This window comes from Vanessa tameamea, chromosome 13 (genome assembly GCF_037043105.1).
Source record: "Vanessa tameamea isolate UH-Manoa-2023 chromosome 13, ilVanTame1 primary haplotype, whole genome shotgun sequence".
Taxonomy (NCBI): Eukaryota; Metazoa; Arthropoda; class Insecta; order Lepidoptera; family Nymphalidae; genus Vanessa; species Vanessa tameamea.
This window is the reverse complement of record NC_087321.1, coordinates 11,461,761-11,474,116: the sequence shown is the minus strand read 5'-3', so window position 1 is coordinate 11,474,116 and position 12,356 is coordinate 11,461,761. Positions and strand designations below refer to the sequence as shown.

Below are 12,356 nucleotides of genomic sequence, written 5' to 3'. Positions count from 1 at the left end.
ATAAAATATATATATTTTTTAATTTTTCTCCTCAATATAATATGTCTTAGTGAAAAAAACAAAAACTTTCAAGCATGGAAATTATACTCATTAGAATGCAAATAAGTAATAAATTTAAATATATAATTTACGTTATAAAATTTGAATTTTTATCTTCAAATTCAATGTATTTTATCCATAAACGACTTAGCTCATAAAACGTAGTCGCTCGAATGTTTCTAATTAATTGTAAAATAAATTAATTAACGTCATCAAGGAATGATTGAATATAGTGGACGTGTGTCTCAGCTCTACAAGATAGAACCACATAATAACTGAATGCTCTACGATATTTCATGAATTTGTACGTATTTATCTACAGTTGGTAATATATCAAGATATCTTCGGAGTGCTACTGAAATGTTGCGTCCTACTGAAAATATTTATAACACGTCAATCTATATTATAACTTTTAATTAAATAAATTGTCATTATAAACTACATATGTAAAAATATACGTTGCTGTTTCAATATTTCATAGATGTTATATGTCCGATGGGATGCATCCAACATGACCCGAGAGAGATCAGGTACCGTGTAAATAGTTAACGTGGCTTCTGAGGCACCGGAATGTTTAACTGATTATTTCCTAACTCCGTGATGTCAGTGAAGAGTATTTTAATAGAAATTCCGAATAAATCTCACCTACCCAGGACTAGAACCCTAGATGTTAGGTTGTGCAACCTTAAGTTAGAGCTATTAAGATATATAATAAATATTATATAACAAAACAGCCTATATCATATATACTATAATTAAAGTCAATTTTAAGTATTAAGACAATAATCAGAATTATATTTAACTTATATTTATTTCATTTTCACATTTTAAATAAAATCGTATGTCATCGGATAAGAAAATAAATATGTAAAAACTGCAATATTGATCTATATTGTGATGTAAATGTTCGATGATTTAATTTAAGCGATTTTTTTAATGTATTGAATGAGAAAGTTTTAGAATATCTTGTTTTGTCATATTTTTTTCAAACAGATAACCACGAGCTACCGAGAACAAGACTAAAGGTGAGCGGCCACTGCCTTAAATTAATCACAGGTTTATCTCCAATTCTAGATTTAACTAACGTTTGAATATCACCTGGTATTTTTAAGAATAAATGTAAATAAAAATATTCAAGTGTAAATGAGGAGAAATTCGACCTTGTACAGACACTGATGCATTTAAAATCCTTCACACTCCACGCACAGGTGTATTTAAAATCCTATAAATTATACTTTTCTGTAATTAAAAATAATAGTAATATTTTTTAAATTTATCTATACAAATTAGATAAAATAAAGGTGTATTATCTATACATTGACATGAGGAAAGAGCTATGCGTTACTGCCTTTAACAGCAGTATAGTGACTTGAAAAATATTTGGGAGCCCACGCAAACATTTATTACGCATGAGTGCATATTGGGTTTCGGAGAATTATTGTCGAGGTCAAACGTCTTTATTATTATGTAATTACGAATAAGATTAATCATTTTATGAGGCTTAAAATTAACGACGCAACCATTCATATTTTTAAAATATCGCTAACTGGTAACTACTGATGTCGTCTGATGGTTATAAGAAATTGTTTTAACCAGATTATTATTAATTAAAATCCTAGTAGCATACTTTAAAGATAGGCATATCCCTTATAGGAGGAGCATAATGAAAATATCAATTTAGGGAAAAGAATATTCAATGGGATTCGAACCAATCCAATTAAAAGCCAAGCTTACATAATTAATTTCCAAAAAAAAAACTGCATAAAAAGCACAATAGATTTGTTTGTTTATCTTACTGTTATGTAGGTTTTCTGTTTATTTTGAAATATTATTATGGGAAATCAAGTATTTGAAAATATTATTCTCTAAGATGTTTGTATAATATATAATTTATCTTTGTTTTTTTTTTTCATCAGATATTATTATATACATTCCAATTTTAAAATTACATCTTGTTTTAGAATAAACATTACATTTTCAGATTAGAAACGAAATAGCACGAACGCTAATTTGAAAACTGGCATTGTGGTCAATTACAGTCATCTTCGTGGAATTAAAACCTCAAAAGACTAACAGAAAAGCAAATCGTAGATGCAACTCCATTACTTGAATTAATTTTATTTACGTTTTTGGAAGCTTTTATCAAACTGGCTGCAGTTAGTTTGCCTCAAATACTGATTTGAGGCAAACTATTCAAACTCGGCACTTGTGTCAATACAGTGGTGTATTTAAAATTGTATATCTTACATAATGACAAAAGTAAAAGCATTTTTTTAATACGTTAATGTTTTTTAAAAAGCTGTTTTACCGTTTAATAATTTCGTATATTTTTTTATCGTATCTTTCAAATATAATTAGCAAACAATGTTAAACAACTCCATAATGATGCCGCACAGAAACAGTAATTAATGATAAAATCGTCTTATAAGATTACCTGGACGGGTATTACACCACTATATTTTCACGGAACATAAAGTTGAAATGTTCGCGGAAGATTTCCGTGAAGTAATTTGTACTCGTGTGTCATTAAAATACGAATATGGAGAGATGTGGAGTGCACAACATTTCGTTACATTTATCCAAAATAAAATACTGAACCTAACGTACAAGGAAATAAAATGATTAACTTTGACCTTTTTTTTAATATAGTTGCTTAGTACAGAAAATAGTCGAAGGTATTATTATTTTTGGAACGGTTTTTTGAATGTCGACGATGTTCTTATCAAAACTTAGGAAGTAATATTAAAGTGAAATTGTGTTGTTTTATTTAAAATAAACATATATTCAACAAGAACTTCTCGTACACTATTTTTTATAATTAGGTTTCAATCGTGTCAATTATGTCAAAACTACTGAAAATCGTGATGACAGATCGACTTGTCCACCTTTTTTCAGGTTAATTTAATTCCCAGTGATGTCGGCACTATAGCTATTAGCGAATTGCATGAAATATGTAAGGTTTGTTTATCTTTATTCCTCTTTATTGTATACCTACAGTAAACAGAATTAAAATCATGCCTATAAATTTTCCGAGGAGGGTGCCTAATTAACTTAAATTAAAAGTTTGAATACGATTTAGAACGCCATATTGTTGATATAAATATCAATAATATGGTAATATTTATCGCCATATCAACAATGTGTTTATATTACATGCAATTTTATGTAATACAAACAAATATTCAATTAAAATTAAACCTGGTAACTGTTGATGTAAATTTTTATAAACCTTTTAGTGCACTTTTATTCAGACGACACGGTACCTGCCTCTTTTGTTTTAGGAATCCTCAAACCAAAGTATTAAGTCAATCACAACAATATATAAGCAAATTATCTAAACAGCTTAAAAAAATAATCTGACAGTTAATGCATCTGATTGTAAGACAAGTTCGTTTATTTTTAAACCTAGAAACAATAAAATACCGGATCATACTTTTCTGGAAACTACCTCCCAAAACCTTCAGCATAAAATGCAAAAATTATCTTGGACTACGATAAGATGTGAATTGGTAAAATTAAGCACATTACATCTAAGTTCTGTTGTTAATGATCTCACTACGTTATGTATATGATTCACTGTCTTGTGATTAAATGTACAACATTTAATTGAGGTCTAGGGATTGCTTTGAGATAGACCTAGCTGAGTTTTGGTTAAAAGACTAACAAGTTGCATAAAATGAAAACATTAAAATGTTATTAAATTATGATTATCTAACTCATACGATTAGATAATTATATAACGACACGAAACTCATGAACATAAATGAACTACATTTATATTGTAATTTTAATTAATAAGGAAAATTCTTAATAAAAAAAATAAACACACAAAAGTACATCAGGTGCAATGCTCCTACAGCAGTCGAAGGAATGACCATATTTTACTTCTCCAAGTCCGAATCGCTTTTGGTATAAAATAAAATCGAACGATTCTACGTACTAATTTTTCTACGCTGTGACAATGATACATTTTTTGTTGTAAGAATGCCCAATCTCTTTCTATAAATAAAGTAAATAGTCGGTATAAATTTAAAAATGTAAATTAATTGCGTGTATCGAAGCGGTAATTAAAAAAATGTTTAATTTATATTAGAGCTCAAGTAAGGGAAATGTAATTCGTTTCGAGTAATAAATATCTTTAACCATAAAGTACGTCTCAACAGCGGTTGGGTATCGCGCCCATGGTTATCTTGCCCAATTCAACCTGAGAATCTGCTGTGACGAAATATATATACGCAGATTTATCCGGTATGTCACCACGTGTTGTGGAATATTTACATCTCTATTAATTATATAAAGACTTATTATTCAATCTACTACTATTTCTAAATGGTGACTAAATAAATACGAGCGCTTTTTATCTCTGTATATAATTTATATACTAAAATAGTTTTTATTAACTTAAATTAATTTAAGTTTAATTAAATTCTACACTTTTACTATGAAATCGACTTTATCAATGTTACAATTGATAAACAACCAATGCATTTATTATGTTTAACTTGTTGGTCCACAATATTGTGTGTTTTCCAAATATTTTCTTTCATTTTTTTTTATCAAAACATAGAGTAATGTAATTGTACTTTTTTCGGTTAATTCTAACAAAAATATTTCCTATATCGTATATAAGTAACGGTTTCTACCAATATTTTTTTTGCAATATTTAATAACTTTCGCACGAAACCAAAAGTATAATTTTCCTTATACATACACATCTCTGCTTGTATTTAAAGTTATATTGCAAAACACGGGATACGCAATCACATCGAACCGGTCACGATTTATACATCTGCTATCTACTTTGCCATATTCGAATGATTGATAAAAATATTGAAACCAAATTAGTAGTCAATATATTTTGTAAGATAGATCGTAAGTTATCAAATATCAAAATTAAAACAGCTGTCTCTGAATCTGTTATAAAAAAAATTAATTTGAAATGATTTTGTTGTGTAACTTTACACGTCAAAGAATTAATTTTCTAATTATGAATTCTCATCTAGTCTATATAATAAAATCTAGTAATTGGAAGCCAAATATGAGATGCTTTGGCGTTTAAAAGTTATGTATTTTAATATTTCCTTTGTATCAAATTAATGCCGATAATTTCATTTATTTGTAAAAAATATTTATTAATATAATTTATGTACATTAAATAAAGTGACTTCAATACGAAACCATAGTTTTTTTAAAGAAAATATATTTTACCCGCTTTATTAAAAATAATATTTTAGCATTTTACCTTCAACTGATATTAAACTAATTAGATAACAGTCTGCAAACTAAATCTTCCTAGGCCGTCTTCATACTTAAAGCGATTGAGGTTAAATATCGTAGGCTCATTATGAGCAACACGGTTTTATATTACACTATAAATTTTAGGCATTGAAGTATATAACTATTATTATAACTGTGATTATGTTACGTGCCGAACAAAAGAATTCAACGTACTTATAAGCGACATTGTATACGCTGACTTTTTATATAAAAAATATAACTATTCATATATTCTTGATAATGCTTTGTCCTATAGATATTCAAAATATGTAATTGACATAACATAAATTTCAATCCAATAATAAGCAATGAATATGGCGTAATATATAAATTGTGTTTAAAATGAATGTAATTTGTTTTTTTGTGTTAACGTCTCAACGCCGTTCGTATAGAAATAGGAAGTATAAATTATTATTTTATAATTTAATACAAAGTCTAAGGTCGATTTAGTTTTTCTTAGCTAACAGTTCATCTTTATATATTATATATTTTTAGAAAAGTAATGGTCTAATTTAAAGGTCGTTTGGCTGGTGCAACAAATATTCTGAAGAACCTAAGATATTATTTCGAATCCGTAGTCGAAGTCAAGAGAAGGGCAAATATAAATGTAAGCCCATAGACAGGTACGACCATAAATGGTACGAAAATATCGGTCATTGCTAGCCAAAACAAAATTATTATAATTTTAGAGAGATTATATTAAATGTTATTACAAAGAACGTTATCTGGAACTAATTGATATTAAACTATTTTTTAATTATTTAGAAGAAAAAACTGTTATTAAAAAAATCGAGTATTCTGACTTTAGTAAAAATATAATTGGCCTCATAGATACTCATATTATTATTGAACGCATATTATTAAAGATTGTCCAATTAACTATAATAGAAAAAAAATCACAATGTCATGATTGTTAAGGTCAATATAAACCAAAGAGAAAACGAGTTATAACAACAAAGCATCGATTATTTACACGTAAATAATGCAATATTGCCAACAACAGCATTGTTAGGAGTCCACAAGAAACGAAACAATGCTATTAGATAGGAAAGTGGCTAAAATTGAAAGATTACAAAGCGTGGGAAATTATTTTGTGATTTGCCATACGTGAATATGTATGTACTGATATTATTTAATGACTTAATTATATCGTAAATATTGATTTTTAATACGCTTAACATAGCTAAATAAACGTTCTTTCAAGGTCATAATACGTTACGCTAAACTTATAAATACATTATTTTAACGTCTTAAATTATAATAGTTAGTTCAATAAAACGGCGTAATATTTTAGGCCTTTATTGTAGAACTAACAAATACGGTATATTATGAAAAAAAAAAACTTATTGTATTGTCCCTTGATAATATTTTATAGTATTTAATACGTATAAGTTTTACATATAAAAAATAATATTTTTTACGAAATATATTTTTGCTGAAGTACCTGGCAGTATTTATAGTAGTGTGTAGTTTTCGTAGACTATAACATTTTTGTTTTGTACTTACCGTGCAGTATTTTGGTGATTCCAACACGATGTCAATAAAAACAGTGATATTATAATTATACAATACAAAAAAAATATGTTGACCAGTTAACGTTTGTTAGAAATGTCTACACTTCAATTGGTTATTATGAAATAATCGAATTGTGTTTACTAAGATTTTATTACAAAGTTTTATTTTTGCAAGTTACAATACATAATCATTACATTACGCCCGATAATTTATACATATGGTAACGTAAAATATTAGTTAATTATGAATCATTAAATAAGTTTAAACTAATCATAACCTATGACAATTTGTGCGCGAAAGCTTTTATACCAAAACGAACTAAGAATAAAATATACATTTTTGGTAAAAACTTTCATCTCTCATAAATATCTAAATTAAAGCTATGAATCTTTATAACATGACTATACTGAAACTGATGATACATCTATATATACAAGCACACCCATTGCAAATGAAATGCGGTAAGAAAATTACGATTTCTTAGGATTTTTTACAAGGAAAATATCTAACACCACACAAAACTTCAATCGATTAATTAAAAAAAAAAGTAAAAGAAAAATCTATTCTCATTAAAGAAGTATTGAGGTTCCAAAAAATCGAAGTTTAAAGTAGCATTTCATTTCTTAACCAACTATACCAACCCAACTAAATATACAGATTTTAAACGTCGAAACTAATTAATATTTTGGCTTCTGCAAATAATTCATATTTTCGAAAACTTTTAAGCGTCTCCAGCCAGTGTAGGTGGTAACGTCGTAAATCGTTTCGGCACAAACGAAGGCCGCAGCGGTCTTATAGGCTTTACATACAATTTCCTTTCAGTTGTTGATCGTGGTGACTCTGTAGTATAGGTTTTTGCTACTTTAGGCGTGGTAGATTTTTTTCTTATATCCACGGGTACGTTTTGTGCCCTGTTTCCTGAGAAACGTGATATACTTGGATTAAAACCAGAGGTTTTGTTATTTATTTGAACGGTTCGTGGTGTTATATTTATTTTAGCCGTGGTACGTGTCACCGAAATCAATTTAGTGAGATTGGCGGGCTTTATAGGTCTCCTTGGAAGACCGTATTTTGCTCTTTTAGCATCTAATGGAGATATCTTAAATGTGGTTGTCTCTTCTGTGATAGTTTCTGTAATTTCTGTAGTTTCTGGTATTTCAGTAGGAGTTGCTAATGTTGAAACAGGAATTTCTGTTATTTTGTCTACCTTAATTTGTTCTGATATTGCTTCTGTTGTAGTCAATAGTTCTACAATAGGACTCGTCCTGATATTTTCTGTTGAAGCTATCGTTGTTTTTAAAGTAGTCGTTGTGGCTGGGAATGTTGTACTGACTTTGGATGGTTTGTTTATTGCAGACAACATAGTATCGTTAAAATGTGTAATTTGAGGAGACTGTTTTAAAATAGATATATTAATGGGATATTTAACTTTAGATTCCTCATTAGCAGTAGGTCCTTTTAATTCTTTACCTCTAGCAAAAGTTACTATATTTCGACTCATTTGTGGTTTAATTATTTTTATTTTTAGAAGGTTAGCTTCTTCTTCTTGAGTGGGTACAGGTGCGGAATATACTACAAATGGCTGGTTATCGTTATCGTCAGTAACTTTTCTCGCAATGATTGGATTTTCCGTTTGAAATAAGGCTTCTAAAGGCAATGTTGATGGGTCTGTCAACATTAAACGCGGTGTTACAACGTCAAAACTCTTCGCAGACTTAATCAGTTTGATTTTTTCATTCTCATAAGCGGCAGGGACAAATTGCCAGTTTGAATTATATGTTGAATCATCTTCGAATTTTTCAGCCTTTTTGTCATCATTTACGTAGCTTAAGAAATCATCATCTGATATATGCTCCACGTGGTCTTTTTCCAAATACTTTATATGGTCAGGTACTGTATTAATATGTCTATAACCTTCATTCATACTCTCAGAAGCGATAAGGTTTTCTTTTGGAATATCTGAGTAGTCCACTAATGCTCTTGCGTTACGAGCTTCATCAATTCGAATAGGATTATCTGGAGGATTATCTACTGGATAAACATGCCCGAGCTTAGTTAAGTAAATTGGAATTTCATCTTCCACTATTTTAATGAGACTGTATCTACTAACTTCGCCAATTTTATCCACCGTAGGTTTTTTTTCTACCATTACTTTACCTTCTTCGATCAGAGTAGTTTGATTGTTTTTATTTAATCTATGTTTATCAAGTTTTGAAGATACTTCAACGACTCTACTTATTGAAAATAATTTATTGAATTGAGTTTTTACTATAGGTGAAACTGGTGATATTTGACTTGTAGTTTCAGGTTCGCCAGTTGTAGTTTGAAATATACTTTCAACTTTTCTTGTAGTAGGCGTATCAACTAAAGTTTCAGTGTTTGTTTCTATATCTGTTTGGTTGATTATTTCTGAATCTTGAGTACTTGGGTAATTTGTAGTGAATTCCAAATAATCGTCAGTACTGTTATCTATTTCCATTAAAGTAGTCACAGTTTCATTTTCGGCGTCATTTGAGGATGAAGTTTCTAAAGGAATTGAGGTGCTTGATTCGGTCATATAAAGGTAATCATCGCTTTCAGTTGTTGTCTGTTCGTTTTCCTTGATAACAGAAGTGATCGTTGTTTCTACCAGTACCGCCTTTGTCGTCTTAAGCAATTGTTTGGTTGAATTTTTCTTATTAACATTTTGGATTGATTTAGGTACATTGTAACCAGGTGGTACGTTTTGAACGCGTTTTTTAGTATCATTTACTGGTTTATTACCTCCAAATCTATTGTAAACTGTTGTTTTGTTTTGATTATTTCCAATTAAACGTCGAGGAATTTCCGTAGTAGACGTAGAGGTTCTAAAAGTATTTGAATTTATAATTTTAGGTTTAAATTGTGGTCTTTTCGACGAAGGTTTAAATGTTACTGGTGGTTCTTCATCTTCATAAATTTCTTCTTCGGGTGCTTCTTTTACGTCATCTTCTTCATTATATGTTTCTTCTTCTTCGTCTAAATCATCGTCATATTCTTCTGAATCAGGTTTTCTTGTGAAAAGTTGACTAGGTGGAACAAAAACAAAAGGATTTTCTGGTTCTTCTTCCAGAATCTCTTCATCCGAATACTCTTCTTCATCTTCTAATTGGTATTTAGGTGTTGTTCTTGCCGTGGGAAAGGTTCTTCTGGTAAATGTCCTGGAAAACAAGGGCCGTTTGGTAGTTCCTCTACTAAAGAAACCTGGCCTTTCAACAGTAGAAGGACTGGTGTACGCTCCAGGGTTATATTTTCGACTAAACGTTCTACTACTGGATGGCGTAGACTCAGTTGTAGACGTAAACAATCTTTTAGGTGGTCTGTATGGCAATCTTGATCTTGGGGAGGGTGATGTTAACTGTGTTGTACTCGTCGTAGTAGTCTCAATTAGCGTTTCAGTTTCAGTGACTGATAATTCAGTAGTAGATGTTTCTTCGTCAACAATTTTATGTGTGATATTTTCTGTTGTTGTAACGCTTTCTAAGTTAGATTCATTTCTCTGTGCCATTTGACTATTATTGTCAATATGTGACGTAGAATCACCTTCAGTGTTTGTTTCCATATTTTCCGTTTCCTCTTTTATTAAAGTTGTTTCCTTATTATCTGATAAACTTAATTTCATTTCTTCAGTATTAAGAACGATTTCTGGTTTTTCTTCTTGTTCCGAAGTAACAGTCGTTTCTTCCACTTCTTTATTTTCATCCTTTTTAAGTGACTCCATGTCTTGTTTTTTAATAAAGCTTTCAGTTTGAATTTGTTGTCTGGGTGGATCAGGTACAACTTCCTTAAATAATTCAGTTATTTGTTCTAAGCTTTCATCAATTTCTGTGGTAGTTCTGTATTCATCAATAGATGGCACAGAAATAGTAGTTGTTCGAGTTTTTTCTCCATAATTAATTACGTCTTTTGGTGGATCTTTAAATCCAGCATTAATTAAACCTGTTCTTGTCACTGTTTCAGAATCTTCATCGACTGGCTTTAATTTTTTTCTTATAATTTTGCGAATTCGTGTTACAGCTGTTGTAGTTTCTGTATCAGATAAAGGCACCTCAGATGTGGATGGTGTTGGTCGCCTTCGAATAACTCTAAACTTTCTTTTTCCGTTTTTATCCGAACTAGATTCATCTGAAGGTATAATTTCTAACCTTTCCTGTGATGTATTTGATTTCTTTCGTGTATCTTCACCCACTGTTCCATCATGTTCATTTTCCTCTATTGCGGTTTCTGATAAAGTGATATCATCATTTTTGTTATCTATTTCTTCATCATCATTCGGAGAAAATAATCTCGGTCTAGCCGTTGATTGTCGAGAAGGGAATGGTAATTTCCTAGCTTGAAATATTGGCGGTGATACTGACGACTGCGTCCTTGCTCTTGCAAATGACAATCGAGACCGTGTTCTCTGTGTTACCGACTCAGTTTCATTTTCTAAATTATTTTCAGGTATAGTTGTTGTGGAAATAGTTCTCGCGAAGGGACGAGGAGTAAATCTCGCAAAAGAAGGCCGTTTTCGGCTTAAAGAAGACTCTGTTGTAACAGATTTTCCAATAGCCTGTGTTGTAAAAGAAGGAAATTTACCTCTTCCTCTTGGAAAAACACTTGGTCGCCTCTCATCTATAGTGGCAGCAGACATTTCACTATCTTCAGCTTTATCAGCAATAGTTGTTGGAGCTCTGCCACGGAATTTAACAGTGCTCTCCAAATTAGCTTCATCATTTTCTTGAATTTCTGAACTATCTACATCAATTGGTGTTAACGACAGTACCTCATCTTTGGTCAATTGTGGCCGAAAATCACCTCTTGGTACCAACGATGCGGCTGCAGGGATCGAATCACTATTACGTGAAGTTTGTAACCTACTCCTAAACCTTTTAATGAGACCGCTATTACCGTCGGTTTTTACTCCATCAACTTCTCGACTGTCAGGAGTAGTTGACCTGATGTTTCTTACATTTTCGATTAATTCATTTGATTCTGAAATCTCGTTGGGTTGAGATAATGGTCTACGTCTACGGATGAATGAATAATTCCTAGAACTTACCTGAGTTGTAGATATGGGGACTGCTGTTGTGGTGGGCGTAGTAGATCCTCGGCGTCTCAATAAAGGAACTCTTGTTGATAAAGTAGATGGAGATGGTGTTGTGGTACTAGTCGTTGTCGTGGGTGTGGTTGTTACAGTCGTTGTCGAAGTAGTTATTGTTTCCGGTTCAGATAACTCCGTTGTTTGAGTAATAGTAGACGAAGTTTCAGGTGGATTTTCTACCTCTTCAGAACTCGGTTCGTTTAATAAGGATGATATTTGAACAGATAGGATTGTGGTCGGCTCCGGACTACTCGGTTCTTCGAGAGGAAGAAGAGTGGTTGATCTTGTTCTGACAACAGAAGTATATTGCGGTTGTACAGATTGCGAACTAATTTCTCTTTCTAATGCTGTCTCTTGGGATTCTTCCTCCTCTTCTGATTCTTGATACCTAAAAATATATAATGTTATTTTAAGTATAAAATTG

General features: G+C 30.8%; 1 protein-coding gene across 2 annotated transcripts in view; it reads right to left on the bottom strand.

Annotated features, from left to right (window-relative positions):
- Cht6 (Chitinase 6) overlaps nucleotides 1-12,356 on the bottom strand; it is a 91,245-nt gene that overhangs the window by 23,181 nt on the left and 55,708 nt on the right. The window contains exon 19 of one of the 2 annotated variants that reach the window (XM_026632382.2): nucleotides 11,891-12,320. In XM_026632382.2, coding sequence (XP_026488167.2) covers nucleotides 11,891-12,320 — 430 coding nt within the window. Of the gene's footprint in view, nucleotides 1-6,962; nucleotides 12,321-12,356 lie in introns of those variants that run through there. The other variant, XM_026632381.2, reaches the window with a different exon arrangement.